Source organism: Ascaphus truei, chromosome 5, assembly GCF_040206685.1.
Source record: "Ascaphus truei isolate aAscTru1 chromosome 5, aAscTru1.hap1, whole genome shotgun sequence".
NCBI lineage: Eukaryota > Metazoa > Chordata > Amphibia > Anura > Ascaphidae > Ascaphus > Ascaphus truei.
In genome coordinates, this window is record NC_134487.1 from 291,245,688 (window position 1) to 291,265,872 (window position 20,185).

Sequence of the window (20,185 nt, forward strand, 5' to 3'; positions counted from 1 at the left end):
CCTCGAGGGCCACTACCAGGTTTTCAGGATATCCCTGCTTCAGCACAGGTGGTTCAATCAGTGGTTGTCGTTGACTCTAGTCCTCAAGGGCCACCAACAGGTCAGTCATTGATGCCAGTCCTCAAAGACCTCCAACAGGTCAGGTTTTCAGGATATCCCTGCTTCAGCACAGGTGGCTCAATTTGAGCCACCGACTGAGCCACCTGTGCTGAAGCAGGGATATCCTGAAAACCTGACCTGGTGGTGGCCCTTGATGACTTGAGTTGCCCACCCTGGCTAGACTTGTGCTGCGACTGAGTGACCAGAATACCAAGCAAACTGTTGTCTCCTGATACATGAACAGTAGCGCTACCCGCACCTGTAATATAGGCAAAGTAGGCGAGCGGGAAATTCCCAGCTGTTAATGAAACTACAAGGTTTTTTAAAAAGATACTCGGGTGATGAATACAGTACGCATAATAAGGCTTATTATGCGTCTTTCCAAGTCCCACCCTACCCTCACCCCCAATACCCTCTCCCTACTCTCTTCCAAACATCTTTTTTTCTAACCAATATAATGGATCTGTATATCCTTTTGACGCTGGTGGGGGTTACATGTACAGCCCAGTTACATACCAAAAATACTAAAATAGTTGGGGGCAAAAAAAAAAAGACACAAACCTTTAATATCAGAAAATGTAAATGTCATTGGATTTACTACAATAAAAAAAAGAACATTATAAAGTTGTGAAGTGTATATTCCACACGAGTTGACAATAATAGTTTCACTGTGTCTGATTTAAATGCCTGCTAAACCTGTTAAACAACAGGTTAGGGTACTTGTCAGTCCCTTATGTCTTCAATTTAGAATAGGGTACTTGTGACCTACTTTAAGAAATATTGGTGCTTAATGAAATCTAAAGGGAAAGATCCATCAGGTATGATGTAAATAAAGATAAAGAGACTGAGGCCTCGTTGCAGGTTGCCAGTGGCAGGAGTTGGAGGACGGGCGTTCGCGTGTGCGAGCGGCAGTCTGCTGGGCGATGTGTGCACATCATCCCCAGCAGACTTTTTCAAGAGTTGAGGAGGCGGGGAGGAGGCAGGACTACAGACAGCAGCTTAAGGATCGGTGTTGCTGTCTTGAAATCATTCTCAAGAATGATTTCATTGGCTGCCGAGGTACCAGAGACGCTGCTGCAGCTTCAAAAAACAACTTGGGTTGTTTATTGAAACTGTAGCCTGCGTCAACTCCGTACTTCGGAGACAGGGCAGCTGCTACCCTGACAACCACAATTCACTTTCAATACATTGTTTCGGAACGGCAGCTCGCACGTAAGCACGCCCTCCCTCCGAAGCCTGCACCCTGAACGAGGCTTGATACGTCTGTAAAATGGCGGTGGAGATCAGGTTTCAACTGGACTGAAAAAATAGCAGTCAGCAGTTTTTCATTAAATATCAGCGAGACCCCATTAAAGTCCGTGAGATGCTGATGTCAAGGAACCATTCAGTCAAGTATTTAGGGTGGGCAGATCCGGGGTACTTTGTAGAGCAGTACTACCTTAGTACTACATGTAATACTCTTCAGTAGTCAGCCCCTCATGGGCTGGCTGGGCCAGAAAGATCTGAGGCACCATCCAGGGCCTGGGATTCTCTGAGACCCCTGAAGCTGTAGCAGTATCTCCAGAGGGTGGAGGGTACATGTGTTACATATATAAACTTATCACCTACATATACTCTTTTTTTGGTGCTGATTCTTTCTTGAATCTATTTTTGGATATATTTATTCGTGTGTGTGTGTGTGTGTGTGTATATATAATATATATATATTGCAGTAGAACTAATTATAAAAGAGAAACTGAATTCTGACGTCAGGGAAGCCGGTACAATGACGTAAGGGCTGCCGCCGTGAACGCGCTCACTGCACCGCGTGTGGGGAAGGAGTGGCGTTCCCCACTCTGACGTCTTCTGAACAAGGCAACGCCCCTTCTCTCCCCTCATTGGCTGGCCGAGTCAGTTAGGGTTGAAGGCAGCAGAGAGATGGAGAAAGGAGGGGGGCCGATGTTGCGTCCGTACGTGAACGCGCACGCCACCCCGTCACGTGACGCACGCACTTCGCTTGTTTTTTTTTGTCTGCGCTGAGAAACCCTGGAGCCGGCCGGGCGCGTGTGCGCGCCTCCGCCCCCCCCCTGCTCGCTCCCGTGCTCCCAGATCAGTCCAAGATGGCGACACTAAGCGGGGGATCGGCGGAGGGGCCCCTCACTGCTCAACGGGGACCTGGAGTCCGAGGGGGGAAGCCTGAGCGGGCCCGGGGAGATGTCTGCGGCTGGGGGGTACCCGGAGGAGGTGAGGGAGTCAGAGGGGGGGAGAGGCCCGGGCGGAGGGACAGGGGCTCTGCGGGGGAGGGAGAGAGATGGGAGTCAGTGTGTGTGTTGGCTATACATATATACCACACACAATATATATATGTGTGTGTGTGTGTGTGTGTGTATATATATATATATATATATATATATATATATATTATGTATGTGTGTACAGGGCTGCTACTGTATGTATGTGTGTGATAGCGATACAAATATACCACACACAAAATATATACATGTACAGGGGTTGTGTGTGTGTGTGTGTGTGTGTTATAGCTATACATATTTACAACACACACAGTAGCTGTACAGTATCTGTGTGTATATACAATGGATATACCTGTACAGTATCTGTGTGTGTGTATATACAATGGATATACCGGTACAGTATCTGTGTATGTGTGTGTATATATATAATATATATATATATATATATATAATATATATATATATATATATATAGATATGACACACACACACGCGCGATATACCTGTACAGTGTCTGTGTGTGTGTATATATATACAATGGATATGCATGTACAGTGTGTGTGTGTGTGTGTGTATATATATATATATATATATATATATACTGTACAGTGTCTGTGTATATAGAATAGTATATATCTGTACACTGTCATGAAATGGACAGACAAGTGTGTGCGTGTGTATGGATCTATATACATAGATGCATAGGATCAGAGATGAGATGAATATCCATAACTCTTTAATATGCACAGTTGGCTATGTACATAAACTTGTGTGTGTGTGTGTGTATTTCTCCAACAATGTCTACAAAAATAATTTACAAAGTTATGCAAGGCAATTCCTGTCAGAGAGCTTACAATCTAAGTGGTATGTTGGGAGACTTACAGAGACAGTAGGCGAAGGAGTAAGTATGGTGGATGGCATTGTCTGATCAAAATGGTTGGTAGGTGTGGGGAGTAGTCATGAGTGCAGGCTACTGAAATGCTTCATTCAGAAGGTGTATTATCAGATTTTACTTGAAGTTGGTGAGAAGGGTGCTTGGCATATTCTTAGTGTGAGTTCCACAGGTAGGTGGCAGTGATGGAAAAGGGTTTAGGCGAAAGAGCAGTAGAGATCGAAGGGGTGGAAAGGAGGTTGTCATGAACAGTGCTTTGAGATGGTGAGGATTCAAAGCTGAGACATAAGGAGGAGTCTTGAGCCCTGTATGTGATATGGAATTTGGTGGGAAGGTGATTTAAGGTGGCGGGGTGGGGGGGGGGGAAGGTGAGTGAAGAGCAGGGACTGTTCTTGGAGAAAGTGAAGTGATTTGAGCTGCATCATTTGAGATGCATCATTTGAGATGAATTGCAAGGGAAAAAGTTGTGAGGCAGGGAGAAGACCTGTTGGGTTACAGTATTCATGATGGGAGAGAATAAGGGCATGTATCAGAGTTTTAGCAGTAGACTGACAGAGATGGAATCTTAGCAATGTTGTTTTTATCCAGAACCTATAAGTATGTCTATGTACACCTGTAGATCCATCCAGATCTATATTTCTACAAATGGGGGATATATATCTATATATATCCTATTACACCGCGGGGCCATAGCATAGACAGCTGCTTCGGCAGCAGAGCTGTCAATCCCTGCTTGCTGAAGATCTGTGTAATCAGCTTCCTTAGGAAGATTTCATCAACCTAAAGTAACAATTTACTAATTTGCAGCCTGTCCGACAAAAGTGAAACGCGTTTTATTTGAGCCTGTTTAATTCTCTGCTTTATTAATGAGGGCTTCATAATTACTATACATGCAATAGAAAAAAACAGCTATTCACTTCTAATTTTGAGGACTGACAAATAGTCTGATCACCACAAGAAATTAGATAAAGATTTTAAAAACTATCCCACGCATTTTGTTTACCACAGGAAAGTTATTCAGAATAAAAATAATAATCTTAAAATACTTGTTGAATTTTTTTTTGTGTCCGTTCACTAAATTAAAGCTATCGTTTTTGTTTTTTCCAAAGTGTTGTTGTCTAGCAATATTTACATATAGTTTCGGCTCTAGTCATAGATAAGAGACTTGTTTTCTCTCAGACGAATACCGGTTTTACAGGTTCGCTACAATTTCCAAAGTGAAATGGGGGGTAAATGAACAATTCTGAATATTTTGTGTGTCTTAAAAAAGCAGGCACACCAAATGATACAATAATTGGTGTGACTGTTTATTTTTTATATTTATTTTACTACGTTAGCAGTAGCACCCGCTCCAATCTTTTGGATTATTACTGTGTGTGTTTGGGGAAGAAGACTGGCTCTTCACAGAGCCTTGATAGGTGATATTTCAGCAAAATTTACTTAACTGTTTGATATTGATCACTTGGTTGGAAAACTACATGTTGCTTTAATGTGTGGTAAGGCTTACAACGTTTTATTAAGCTTAAGTCTGAATGCCTTGACAGGCTGTTTATATGTCAAACTTTGCCTCACTAGACATACTAAATAAGGCGCTTGAACATGCCCTGTAGTATTGCACAGAAGGTGAATAATAGGAGTGTGTTAATTATAAGGTGCACGCCTGCTTCTTTGACAACTGTTAGCCAAGTGGTGCATTATTTTCTACCTTTTATATAATATTATTAACATTTTGTGATATCCTTTAAAGGAGCAATCCATGCTGGAGATTTTTGTGTGTGTGTTGTTAGATATATCTATCTATTTGAAGCAGGGGATCGCCGGAGCTGAACTCCATTCATTTGAGCTCTGGGGACCCCCTGCTTCTGGAGATGCCTCAAAAGTAGGTGCCGGTAGCTATTCCGGCTCAGCAAGCAGGGCTTTAAAGTTTAAAGCTCCCGCGTCACATGGGCCAATAGGAAGCCGCACCGATGACATTAAGGCTTCCTATTGGTCTGTAGGGCGGGAAATCTTTGAACAGCGGACAGATTGTGAACCTTGGGAGCCAAGGAGAGCGCCTACCGGCACCTAGTTCTGAGGGAAGTGTCTCCGGAAGCAGGGGTTCTCAGAGCTAAAATTAAAGGGGTTCAGCTCTGGATACTCCCAATTTAAATGATTGCACACACGCGCACACACACATCATATATCTATATCTCTCTATCACACACACCTATATATAACACATATATATATATATATATAACACACGTGTGTGTATACATGTATAGTCAGTGCTTGACAAATCACCCAAAAATCTACTCGCCACCTAGCCCCGCCCCCAGCCCCTCTTAAATTTTTTTAAGTAAATTCCTAGTAAAACAACATTCTTTTTTGACATAAGTTTATTTATTGTATTACATTTATACATTACTACAATTAGTCCTTGTTACGTGTGTGTGTGTGTGTGTGTGTGTGTGTCTCTATTTTCCTGCACCCATTAACCAGTGTCTGGATGCCCCCTCTTCACAATATCTAAAGCAGCAATCCCGCCTGGGATCTTACCTGATCCGCAGTCCCTCAATGTCCAGGTACCCTCATACCCGCAATGTTATACATTGGAGGGGATGTGTTCCCTACCTGTCTTCTGGGTTAGGGGGGATTCCGATGTCTCCCGTGTGAAGCTTGAGTCAGATCTGGAAGAAAGCAGTATACGTTATTTCGGTGTATTAAAGGGCAGTTAAGATATATAGGGTAAATAAGAGATCCAGAAACAGTGTGTGAGACAGACACAGAGGGAGGGTGAGAGAGGGAGGGGGTGTGGGGAGTAGAGACCAGGAGAGGGACGGGGGGTGACTGGCTGGGGGATTTGGTGGGGGGGTCCTGACTTGGTGGGGATTACTGACTGGGTGACTGGGTGGGGGGTGGGACTACTGACTGGGTGGGACTACTGACTGGGTGACTGGGTGGGACTACTGACTGGGTGACAGGGTGGGACTACTGACTGGGTGACTGGGTGGGACTACTGACTGGGTGACTGGGTGGGACTACTGACTGGGTGACTGGGTGGGACTACTGACTGGGTGACTGGGTGGGACTACTGACTGGGTGACTGGGTGGGACTACTGACTGGATGACTGGGTGGGACTACTGACTGGGTGACTGGGTGGGATTACTGACTGGGTGACTTGGTGGGATTACTGACTGGGTGACTGGGTGGGATTACTGACTGGGTGACTGGGAGGGGGTGGGATTAGTGACTGGGTGGGTGGTGCGATTACTGACTGGGTGACTGGGTAGGGGGTGCGATTACTGAATGGGTGACTGGGTAGGGGGTGCGATTACTGACTGGGTGACTGGGTAGGGGGTGCGATTACTGACTGGTTAGGGGGTGCGATTACTGACTGGGTAGGGGGTGCGATTACTGACTGGGTAGGGGGTGCGATTACTGACTGGGTAGGGGGTGCGATTACTGACTGGGTAGGGGGTGCGATTACTGACTGGGTAGGGGGTGCGATTACTGACTGGGTAGGGGGTGCGATTACTGACTGGGTAGGGGGTGCGATTACTGACTGGGTAGGGGGTGCGATTACTGACTGGGTAGGGGGTGCGATTACTTACTGGGTAGGGGGTGCGATTACTGACTGGGTGGGGGGTGCGATTGGTGACTGGGTGGGATTACTGACTGGGTGACTGGGTGGGGGTGGGATTACTGACTGGGTGACTGGGTGGGATTACTGACTGGGTGGGGGGTGGGATGGGTGACTGGGTGGGATGGGTGACTGGGTGGGGGGTGAGATGACTGACTGGGGGGGTTACCTCTGGTGTCCTACACACACACACACACACACACACGTTCACTCTCTCACTCTCTCACTCTCTCACTCTCTCACTCTCTCACTCTCTCACTCTCTCACTCTCTCACTCTCTCACTCTCTCACTCTCTCACTCTCTCACTCTCTCACTCTCTCACTCTCTCACTCTCTCACTCTCTCACTCTCTCACTCTCTCACTCTCTCACTCTCTCACTCTCTCACTCTCTCACTCTCTCACTCTCTCACTCTCTCACTCTCTCACTCTCTCACTCTCTCACTCTCTCTCAGCGGGAGGGTGGGGGCTGTATCTCCCGACCCGCGCGGACAGCGGGAGAGCGCCGGAGGAGGGGGGGTGTATCTCCCGACCCGCGCGGACAGCGGGAGAGCGCCGGAGGAGGGGGGTGTATCTCCCGACCCGCGCGGACAGCGGGAGAGCGCCGGAGGAGGGGGGGGTGTATCTCCCGACCCGCGCGGACAGCGGGAGAGCGCCGGAGGAAGGGGGGTGTATCTCCCGACCCGCGCGGACAGCGGGAGCGCCAGGGACTGGGGGCAGGATGTATCAGTGTATATATAAATATTTTAAAGTGTATTAAATTCCCCCCACCTCAAGCATCTGTTCAAAATCGTCCATGACCGGATCAGTGCAGGTCTTGTAAGTTACAGGAGCTGACACAATTATACAGAAGGATATATAGAGGAGGAGGAGGAGCAGCAGCAGACACACGCGCACACCCCGCCCCCCCCATCATTACTTACCCATGAAGTCCTGGTAACTCCACCCCGCGTCACAGCCTATCAGCTAAAGGGATTATTTTTTTTTTTTTCCGAGCAGGGGATTTTTTTTTGCAGAGCAGGGGAAAAGTTACTGGCCACGAGCCAATATCCGATCGCAGCTGGCGAGTTGGCGACCGGGTTTGTCGAGCACTGTGTATAGTATAGTATTGTGTGTGTGTGTGTGTATACACAGACAGAATCCGCATACACACCTCATAATAACTAGGGTATTTATAGGACCATAATATACACTCTCTAATAGAGAAAACCAGGTCAGTGCTCTGAGACAAAAATAGTTGTATTCCATTATGTGTGTGTATATATGATATATATGTGTGTGTGTGTGTGTGTGTGTGTGTATATATATATATATATATATTTATATATATATTTATATATTTATATATATATATTTATATTTATATATATTGTGTGTGTGTGTGTGTGTATAGCACAGCTGGCACTCCAAGCAAACACACAATTCAAGGTGCATGTGACATAATAAATAGTATATGAACCAATGCTTTCCCAGGCGAGAAAACAAAGAAGCGGCACTCAAAGCAATATGGTAAATAAATTGTATTAAGGACAATAAATCAGCACAGATCAAACCACACCCCTGAGGAAGGTCCTTTCTAGACTGCAACGTTGGTTTGATCTGTGCTGATGTATTGTCTTTAATACAATGTATTTACCATATTGCTTTGAGTGCTGCTTCTTTGTTTGCTCGCCTGGGAAATATATATATTCTTACACACACATAGATATCTATATCTCTATTGCGCGCACACACAGCAATTCGCAAAAAAATCGGCCGCCTTGCATTGCCGCTTGATTGTTTTTGCCTGAGAATAAATGGGAGACTCGCGTTCCTATGTCCTCTTTATTTGTCTCCCAATGAGAGATTTTCTAAACCTTTCTGGTTAACCATGGAACTTGGTATAAACACCAGGTCCCTGACACTTTTTAAAGAATTATATCATACTATCCTACTTCCAAACTGCAAAATAATGCACCTTTCATTTTATACCTTTATGCAAACTAGGGAAAAAAAATAAGACTTTATAATTTTAAGAGTGCTTTGATTATCTGTTTTTGAGGTTTTAATAATGTTTAAAAAAAAAAAAAAAAAACCCCTCCGACATACTTAGAGAAGTTGTAGTGTTTGAAAATGCAACTGTAACATTTGACACAACAGCACTGTCGGTTCTGTTTTATTTCTTGATTTCTTTATAAAATGTTTTACCAGGAAGTAATACATTGAGAGTTACCTCTCGTTTTCATGTATGTCCTGGGCACAGAGTTTAGATGACAAATAAATGGTTACATAAGTGAACAGGGTATACATTATATACAAGACATTGCATGCACAGTTTGAGATAATATATATTATAGGCGTGTATGTAACAGTTACAGACCAGATTAAAATGTGACCGCTTTAGTTTTGAAAGAATTTAAACTGGTGGTGGCTGTGAGAGTCTCCGGTAGATTGTTCTAGTTTTGGGGTGCACGGTAAGAGGAGCGGCCGAATACTTTGCTGAGCCTTGGGACCATGACCAGTCTTTTGGAGTCAGATCTCAGATAAGTGCTGCATGCGGTAGGGTTGAGGAGCTTGTTCAGATAGACAAGTAGTTTGCCCAGAAAGTATTTTGAAGTCAAGACAGGAAAGATGAACTTTGCGCCTAAACTTAAGTGATGGCCAATCTATTTCTTTGAGCATTTCGCAGTGATGTGTGTTGTAGTTACATTGTAGAACAAAGTGGCAAATTGAATTGTAGAGGGTGTCAAGTTTGCTAAGGTGGGTTTGAGGAGCCGAGCCATATACTATGTCTCCATAGTCGATAATTGGCATTAGCATCTGCTGTGCGATACGCTTTCTGACCTGCAGGCTTAGGGAGGATTTGTTCCTGTAAAGTACACCTAGTTTGGCATAGATTTTGGATGTCAGGGTAACAATGTGCATCCCGAATGTTAAGTGGGAGTCAAACCATATTCCCAGGTATTTAAAACTAGTAAAAAGCAGTTAGGGTGGTGTTGACGTTGGTTCGGATCTGGAGCTCAGTCATTGGAAGCTTTAAAAATGTAGCCTTTGTCCCAAATACCATTGTTACCGTCTTGTCAGTATTTAAAAATAGTTTGTTTGGGGAAATCCAATTTACAAGTCTCAAAGTCAGATTGAAGTATGTGTTCAAGGTCGGAGAGGCTATGAGGCTAGAGGTTTTAGATCCCAAAATATATTTGTGACCATTTTGAATGGATTTTTTTGGATAGTGTATATCAGGAGTGGCCAACTCTAGCCCTCAAGGGCCACTAACGGGTCAGGTTTTCAGGATATCCCTCCTGCAGCACAGGTGGCGCAGGAATGACTGAGCCACCTGTGCTGAAGCAGGGATATCCTGAAAACCTGACCCGTTAGTGGCCCTGGAGGACTAGAGTTGACCACTCCTGTGTACTTGGCTGTTTTCACTCCAACTTTTGGCTATTCTTACAGGTATAAATTGTACTATGTTTTTGGAGAATCAGCTTTGGACTTTCCTCCCATCATAAAATAATTTTCTTTACTATCAACAAATACAGCCTCTATGTAAGTGCCATGCACCCTGTTTCCAAAACAAAGCATTTACGTAACTGATCTGTCCTGGAAAAAGTGACCCGAGTATACCAAATACACAAGGCATATATTGATGAGGGTCGCTTTTAGCGTATCTGAAAATGAAAGCATAGTTTGTATGGGTTTTTTTTCTGCTCCTTTCCAGTGTATCAAACTTTTCTGGAAAGACCTTTTGAAAATCTTTGTTTACCTTTCTGAAAATAAAAATCACTTGTGACAGGTCTGCAACCCTGCTTTTCACAATATATCAGTGCTTCCACTGTAGCCAGGGATTCTGGGTAATGACATGCAAATGAGCACACTGTCACTTTTTACTTCATGTCCACTCTCACCAAGACCCCCATAAGCTCATGCCTGCCGCATTACACAGCTTTTCAGCACAGCCTTGGTTAAAGAAGTGCAGAGCCAGTAACCCTACTCACAGACAGCTATTTCGACCTTCTGATTCTCATCCGTGTTTGGCTGGTTATACTTGCTTTGTACTTTGAAGTTTGAATTGGTTTCAACCACACACATAAGTTAAGGTTTACATACACTGACTGGTTTAGGCTAAGGCCCCGCTCCCTCAGTCAGCGCGCCCGCACTGCAGACAGGCGGGGCGCTGACACACAGACCGCGATATGCGGTCTGTAGGGGGCGGGAATGGGAGGGGGGCGTGGTTTGAGCGGAGGGACCCGCTACTCTCCCCCCCCCCCCCCCTCCCTCCACAGGCTCGGTCTCGGTCTGCAGGACAGGAGGGAGCTGCTACGGGCTGGTGGAAGGTAAGCAGCTCCCTCCCCCTTCTCCCACAAATGCCCTTCTCACACACGCTGACTCTGAGACACACACACCACCCCCTACCTTGTGTAGGAAGCTGTCTGACAGCTCCCGCTCCCGCCGCTGATTGGCTCATCAGCGCACCACGTGACACGTCACCGCTCGGGATCACAATTTTCTTGCATCCCCTGGCGGCTGACGCGTCACAGCGCGTAGTGAGGCCGGCAGCGAGGGGGGAATGGGACCTGCTCTGGAGGATTCCCCTGCTGGGGGGGGAACGCTCACGCGGCCGCCCGCGCCGCCGGGCGCAGCGGGTCCCAGCCCTTAGGCATTTTGTTTTAAGCAGTATGTAAGATAGCAGTCACAATAAAGGCCTGCAAGAATTAAGTATGCGTACAGTCCAGCAACCAAGGGTGGTTAATCTTTGTATTAAGAGAAGAACCATTAATTTGTGTTTGCTGGGCTTTAGCAGGAAAGGTCATAGCCCCCTGATTTGAGTGGCAATAAAACCATTAAGGAAAGACACAAACTGACACACAACCCTTTCCAGATACCCCATCAGGTATTCTATCTGCCAAAGCAATCTTCAAAGGTTGTCAAATTCCTGAGACATCCCCTGACCAGCAGCTATGTATTGCTATCATTACAGATTAACCTTATGTAAGGTAATTTGGCTGGTACAACCCATGATAATATGAGGCATAAATCTGAAAAGGGGAAAAATACAATCTGGTAATAATATACAATGTGAGATCTCTGTATTACAAATATCAGATAATTAGTTTCCCTCCCAAGATTAAATGTGGGGCTGTCACAGGTGATATCCATCTGTTTGTCAGACTTTTCTCTGGACACCAAGATGTGGGTATCATTAATCTGGTGGTTACATGGAGAGAGAGTTATGGGGTATTTTATACTCTCAGATTCAATTGAAATAAAATTGATTTATTTAATCGAAGGAGCCAGGCTTAAAACAGTCACAGAGATGAATGGGCTATTGGACACACCCACAAAGGCTGTTTCCAGGCATCTTTTCTTGTCACAGAGACGAGGTTTGGGTTTAAAAAGTGTGGTTTGGAATCCCTAAAACAGAATTTATCCAGTCAAAGACTGAGCTACTGATTGAGCCACCTGTGCTGAAGCAGGCATATCTTGAAAACCTGACCTGTTGGTGGCCCTTGAGGACTGGAGTTGGCCACCCCTGGTGTAATCCAATAGTTTTAAGGATATCCCTTCAGCACAGGTGGCTCAGTCGTTGATTTGAGCCACCTGTGCTGAAGCAGGGATATGCTTTAACCCTGACCTGTTGGTGGCCCCTGAGGACTGGAGTTGGCCACTCAGCATCAGATTTTTGATCGATTTTTAACTCTTCAGGATAGTCTACCATGCATGAAGTATGCCTACTATCATTACCATAAAGAAAAGCTATTGATATGTTCTCTGTAGGCCCATCCTTCAGGATGAAATTACAGGTTCCAAAAATGTAATACTAAATACATTACGTATGTATTCTAGAACGAGAAGGAGCGCCTCAGCGAGTGAAGACGATGACTCTGATAACGAGACAGAGTTTGAATCAGAACCTGGTTCAATTCCCGGTTTCCGCTCCTTGTGACCTTGAGCAAGCCACTTTTATCTCCATATACCTCAGGCACCAAAACCATAGATTGCAAGCAGGGACTGTCTGTAACAATTCCTATGTGCTGCGTAACGTGCTCAATATTGGAATTGTGAAGCGCTATATGAAAGTTATTAGACTGTACTACCATATGCTAACCTCATACATGCTGATTGCCGAGTGATTTGGTACATGAAGAATCCTAATCTTATTATTTCTTATATAGCACTGATTGTGTATAATGCATTAAATGTAAAATTGAGTTCATAGCAAAATTCAAGAATTGCTGGGCAGGCAGCTTTTCAAATACAGAAGTGTGAAGTCATGACATTATTCTGGTGTTAATACAGTCTTTGGGGGTTGGTATAACAATAGAAAAATGTCTTTTTTTATTATTATTCCTTGGAAGTGTAGATTTGTTGTGGCAATTTCAAAATCTTCGATTGAGCAACCTGTGCTGAAGCAGGGATATCCTGAAAACCCGACCTGTGGCCCTTGAACTGGAGTTGCCCACCCCTGGTCTAGCCACCCAAAATGTAATATGTAAGAAGTTGCCCATTTTGTGTTCTATCGATCTGCCTCAATCTTCATCAGACAAGGACTTAGGCCGTGGTCCCAGTGTTCACTGTAGCACGTGTGCCCGGCGCGGGGGGGGGGGAGCAGTGCGTGCTCAGCACTTCACCGCGGTCTTTGAAGAGAGGAAGAGATTGTGACAGGAGGGGGTGTGGCCATGTCCTCACACAGCTGGTTCGCCCTCATTGGCTCAACCGCCGGGGGGGGTGTGGCCACGCCTTCGTTGCAAATAAAAAAAAATTGTATTTGCAAAAACTTGCAGTAGAACGCGGCTGCACCTTCCGCGACGGGGTAGTTACTGGGACCAGACTGATTGGGGAGCGGTGCTTGTACGCACCACGCACGCCATGGCGTGCGCTGTAGAAGGCTCTGGCCTTACTGACACACTGGCTGCTCACTCTGTATCCAAAAATAGTATTATTGTGGACTTTCCACTTACTGAGTCTTTGTACCTCCTCCCTTTATATTTTTTTTGTATGAGTTTCCATCTGTCAAAATGTTTGTAAAACCCTTTATGGGCGTTGTATCATTTTTACATTTTGTTGATGCATTTATTCCATAAAACCTGTTTGCAAAACAGTATCATAGCGCCATAACCAAGGTAAACATTCTCACACGTGCAGAATTCTACTATAGAGGAAACATTGATCCCAGACGCCTTCCTCTGGCAGTATTGCCTCTTCCTGGTTTAGACTGTAAATCTGCATGGCCTTGCCACAATCAATGAAAGCATGTTTGATTATGATGCATTATACAGCAATAAGGAAACCCCAGTTGCACTTTCTGAATTTGTATCTCTTCCAGTAACTGTCTTTGCTAAATCAACATTGCTGCTTCCTCACTTGCTTTTTAGTTGTCGCTGTACAGTTGTCATACATTGAGTAACTACTATGGGGTAATGCTTTATGGAAGTAAAGATGGACCATTAGATTACCAAGACAGGCATGCAACCTGTTATTTGCTCAACCCCTGTGTAGCTTTATTTCTGTTATAAGTGCAGTGCGTCCTACTTTTTTCATTTTATTAATTGTGGCCAGAATATACATATTTGAAGAAAACAATACTTAACATTTTTGGAGATGGCGATATAGACGGTAATGCGCTTAAATTATGGCCTCCATTCTGCGAAACCCACAACAGAGACGCTCCCTGCGCACCATGCACTCTCAGACGGTAATTTCCTGGTCGTGCTGCCGTTTGAGTGGCTGTTGGGGCCCGAGGCAGGAGTGGGCGTTGGGATTGTAGTCTTCCTGATGGAACGGAGAAGCAGCAGTTACCTCGAACAGGACCTGTAGAGAAGTTTTTTTTGTTTTGTTTGTTTTTTGGTTAAAATGTTTGATAAATTTCCTTATTTGATGGGACTAATTTAGTTAATCATTATCTTCTTCAATAATGTAAAATTCTTAATTTGTCAGTATATATATATATATATATATATATATATATATATATATATATATATATATATATATATATATATATATATATATATATATATATATATATATATATATATATAATTTTTTTTTTTTATTTTTTTTTTTAAGTTCCCTTCTGTAAAATTGTACCTATTGTCTGTAAGATAGTTACACTCTATAGACTTCTCACCACCTTCTCTTCTGAAAAATGTGCTTGGCATTACTTTGGCCCCAAAAGATGCCATTGGCAGCTGTGCCATGTTAATTTTCAGTGAGGTCCAGCCCATTGCTTCGTAACTTTTATACAGTATTTATAAGTCAATGAACCGTCCATCCCATCTATGGTGATTTATGTATTTAGTTTTTTGAAGTGAGCCCAGCAAGAAATGCCCAGAGAATCCATATTGGATATGCAAATGCTACTGTGGCTGCATTATTTATTTTTCCATTATGTCTCTTCCCATCCTTTAGAAGCAGAGCTCAGTGGGAAAATACATTTCCCCTGTAAACTGTCTTTCACTAAAGAGTATTTACAAGAACATTTTGTGTGTGTATATCTATCTCTATCTCAAATGGAAATATTACTGTATGCTCATTTGCATGTCTTAGACAGGTCTGCAACCCTGCCTTTCACCATTATCACACACCACTTCCACTGCAGCAAGGGATTCTGGGAAATGCCATGGAAATGAGCACACAGTGCCACCTTTTTGCTTCAAAACCATGTAACATGGTCCCCTATAAGCTTAAGCTTGCTGCATTTTGACAGCTTTGAGCAGAACTCCCTCCTACTGTCTCTGTACGTTCTCCCTACCTACCAATTAGACTGTAAGCTCCTCGGAGCAGGGACTCCTCTTCCTTAATGTCTAAAGCACTTATTCCCATGATCTGTTATTTATATTATTTGTTATTTATTTGATTACCACATGTATTACTACTGTGAAGCGCTATGTACATTAATGGCGCTATATAAATAAAGACATACAATACAATACACAGCCTGGATTAGGGTGGATTACATTTTTTTTTTTTTTTAATTTACATGTTTTGGTTTTACCATTTGTAAGAGACGTCGTAGTTACTTCTGTACCCAAGTTACTAAAATATGGTTCTGTTCATGTCGTGAAACTGTTGACTTGAGTTCATCTGGACTTGGGTTCAGTGTGAATATAGCCGCCTCTTGCACTATGAAAATGTAACAGCTGTTTGTGTGCTTAAGGTATTACCATGTTATTAGACATTATGTGGAATACAGGCAATGTTGTTGGTGATGTACAATAAAATGAACTGGAGGGGATAAGATATTGGATACAACAGAGAATGTCTACTCGCCATGTGAATGGAGCGATTGATTAAGATTGTTTTTAAACAAGTGGCTTTGAGTCCTGTAATGTATTTATTTATTTATTTATTTTAGTTGCAGCACGTGTATGCAGACTTGTTAACCAATGATACATTTACCATCTCTAATACTAAGGTCTTCATATGCAAATGTAGAGCACCATGTTCCGTCCTCTATTGCAGGGGGGTGCAACATTTTCTGGGGGGGGCTTCTCCGCGGTTACAGAGGCCCTGCGCTCTTCTCGACGGTATTTAAATTAAATGCTGTGGAGCGCGTGCGAGGCCTCCTAAGGCTGCGGTCCCAGTCAACACTGTAGCACGCTTGCGCCCAGCGGGGGGCTGTGCATGGAAACCGCGATCTGCAGTCTATGGTGAGATGCAGAGATTGTGACGGGGTGGGCGTTTTGCAGGGGCGTGGCCGTGACCTCACACTGCTGGATCACCCTCATTGGCTGAACCGCTGGACGGGGTGTGGCCACCCTCCGTCGCAAGTTGTAAATACAATTTTGTTATATTTGGAAAATCTCGTCGTAGAGCGTGGCTGCCAAATGTGCGCCAAGTTACCTAGTGGGCCCAGCCCCATTGAGGGGCGGAACTTGCGTGCGCTGTAGAACGTAATGGGGATGCAGCCTAACTTCCCTTACCTGGTATCCGGCGGCTTCCAGTGATGGGTCACCATGGTAATGTCGCGTGTCACATGATGACGCATTTCCATGGCAACGCAATGTCACATGATGTCAAGATGCCGGAGACCAGGTAAGGAGGGGGGGGGGGGCGTGATCAGAGGGTAAGAGCAGGCATAGGGGCGCAGACTGAAATGTTTGCGCATCCCTGCTGTAGAGTAGGGGTGGCCAACTCCAGTCCTCAGGGGCCACCAACAGGTCAGGTTTTCAGGATATCCCTGCTTCAGCACAGGTGGCTCAGTCGAAGCCTGTGCTAAAGCGCGGGATATCCTGAAAACCTGACCTGTTGGTGGCCCTTGAGGACTGGAGTTGCCCATCCCCGTTATAACTGATAAAGTGCCACCAAGTCTCACATCTCCGTGCTGCTGTCTGAAGACTGGCAGGGGGAGAAATGATGGTGGAACTGGCAGCTGTAATGAGATAGGAAATATCATGCACCAGTCACCACTGCAGCCAGCCACCCCCGATGCAACAGCTGTAATCCCCCAGCCAGTGGCAAACCTGGGAGAGAGCTGCTGTCATTAATCAGTTCCTGAGACACGCAAAGTATCGGGTGTTTGGGGCATATGCCTAATGTGAGGATTTATATTGTGTTTGTCAATTAACATTAGTAGAAAAATGAATATTCTGTGTTTTTTAGTGCAAGTGAAAATATTGTTGTTTAACAAGCATAACTCCAGCAGCAAATAAAATATGACACATCATTCAAAGCTGAAATATTGAACTTTCATTTGGGCCTCCTGTTTGTTCCCTGAGGTCGTGTGAGTTTTGTACCCTATTATGCAGCATTAAGTATGGAATTGACATTCTTTCCCATACTTGGCACCTCTGGGAACTGTGGCAGATGTGTCTTTTAGCTGTTTAGTGTTTGTTTTACCCTTTTTTTTAAATTTAAATCATTCATAACTCCTTACTATGTAATACTAAGCAGCTACATTACTTGGGAAGAGCCAGGTGCCTTTATTACCAAGCATTATGGAAAGCACCTTGGACAGCCCAAAGGTTGGGTAAAACTGGAAGATGTTTCTACTTCATTTAAAATAGTTGACATAGTCGCCTGGCGTTTTTAATCTTTTTTGGGTGTTACTGAAGTACAATCTTTGGCATGAGTGGCTGGATTCCATATTATTGTCTGGTGCCTTATGAATACTTCTGGCTTCTTAGAGTAGAAACTGATGTAAGTGCAGGCTTCTGGAAGGAAAATGGAAATAAAACACAATCTAAGTGTAGACTGTTTGATAACAGATGGGTTAATACAATGGTGTACCTTGGCTCGTATGTGTTGCCTACTCACAGGATTCAGACAAATAACAGGCAGTGTGACACAATGGTCTTGCCAGAGTGGATCTGTAGATTCTTGATATGGTGTGAACCCCCAATCTCAGCAGGACAGCATGTTACATGTGGGAGAAAGAGTAGCCATAGTGCAGACCAATCATGTGGAAAATGGACTTTATAAAACTTAAAAATGCACACTTACAATAAAAACAATATATTCAAGCATTGATCACATATATGTGATGGAAGAGAGCAGACTGTGGATATTTTGGGCTCACCCACCACCTCCAGTGCGCACGCGATGCGTGGGATACTGCTACGCTGGACGTTTCCTCCTCACAACCCCCTCCGGGGTGCTTTGGCGTCGGACGCTTCTGTCCCTGTGCTGCACGATGGTATCAGTGTGTATCTCCACCATATCAAGAATCTACAGATCCACTCTGCCAAGACCATTGTGTCACACTGCCTGTTTTTTGTCTGAATCCTGTGAGTAGGCAACACATACGAGCCAAGATACACCATTGTATTAACCCATCTGTTATCAAACAGTCTACACTTAGATTGTGTTTTATTTCCATTTTCCTTCCATGCTCCCCCTGGATCACACACAAATCTGCACGAATTGAGGGACCAGCGGAACCAGTCCCTAACCAGCTGGGTTTGAGCAGGGGTTTATGTGTGTGTGTGTGTGTGTGTGTATATATATATATATATATATATATATATATGTATATGCACACGTTTGGTACTAGGTGGCGAGTAGATTTTTTTGTGTGGCGAGTAGATTTTTTGGTGATTTGTCAACCACTGTGTATATATATATATAATATATATATATATATATATATATATATATATTATATATATATATACCCACGTTATAATATCACGTGTGCACTCATTTTTTGTATCACTAGATTCAAGTATTTATTCACTTCACAATAGTAGTGAACACTAGTATAGCTAGCGCCTTCTCTTTCACTTCAACACAGTGCAGGCTCCTGGGCATGAAATCCTGAATACTGTAGGTTTAGTGGAATGACTTGTAGAGGCAATAGCTGACAGTGCATGGCTTTCAGGACCAACGAGGGAAGCATGTGTGTAAGTGACATTTTGTAGGAAGAAATTAGCCAAAATACATTCATAAAATTACTATCTAAAACTAATGGGCATTTTTAAAACAGCAGTGCCCCCAGCCTGGCCACTTTGTGGTAAGTGGTAGAGTTTGTAGATCTTGACAAAACCACACCAAAATAGATATTATGCAGACTTGCTGTATCTATGCTCCACCCCAATCAACCTTATTGCTAACGTGAACCTTCTGGAAGCCGGGCCATGTCCTGGCTGGTCCATGGTGGCACTGCAGGGTGATGACTATCTCTGGAGTCTTCGGAGTTCCATTATTTTAATCTTAAATTGGCACTTTTGCTTAACCCATGTGGCTTCAATGTGACTGGTAAGATTATTATGCTTGGCTGAATGTTTCCATTGGATTACATTCCTTTTTGGCTGGATAAGAGTTAAGCCCCAAGGAAATCACTCAATCTGCATATTCAAAAATGCATTTTATGGCGGGGGTGGGGGGAGAGAGAATCTTTTGGCATCAAAAGAGAGATTGGTGATCGGATTCCTCTGAAAAGCTTTGGAGGTCACCCTAGCAACAAAGGTGTTTTTGTACAACTCCTAGCTTGGGTGAATATCGTTCTGTATGAGTGCAGCTATGCAGCTGATTTTCAGGAATAACTTGCCATGTTTTCATATATCTTATACGAAAAAAAGAACAGTTGATCTGGTTTCATTTTGGGCAATGAACTCAGATTGGTGTAGCTCTATATTTATTTTTCAAGCTCAAAATATTTCCCAAGCATAAAGGCCTGTTCATCCTGTCTATATTTATAAAACGCTTATTGAATCCAAGTCATTATGCAGAAACAACTCTATGCTTAACCCCCTCCAATGGTCCAGGGCCTGAACAAGTGCAGGATGAATAATGGGCCTGTAATCCAAAGGCCGCCTCTTCATGTGCCCAATCAGCAATCATCTTGAATACTCTTCAGTGGGCTTGCGATGCTTGTACGGCGATGCAAGTGTCACCTAAAGAGGGGGTGCTCAGCTCCAGTCCT

General features: G+C 44.0%; 1 protein-coding gene across 3 annotated transcripts in view; it reads left to right on the forward strand.

Moving 5' to 3' along the window:
- Positions 1–2,122: 2,122 nt before the first annotated feature.
- The window catches only part of BRAF (B-Raf proto-oncogene, serine/threonine kinase), a 94,410-nt gene continuing 76,347 nt past the window's right edge, over positions 2,123–20,185 (forward strand). The window contains exon 1 of one of the 3 annotated variants that reach the window (XM_075602632.1): positions 2,123–2,322. In XM_075602632.1, the coding sequence (XP_075458747.1) occupies positions 2,293–2,322 (30 nt within the window). In that variant the 5' untranslated portion in view covers positions 2,123–2,292. The remainder of the gene's footprint in view (positions 2,323–20,185) is intronic. The other 2 variants (XM_075602633.1, XM_075602634.1) reach the window with 2 other exon arrangements.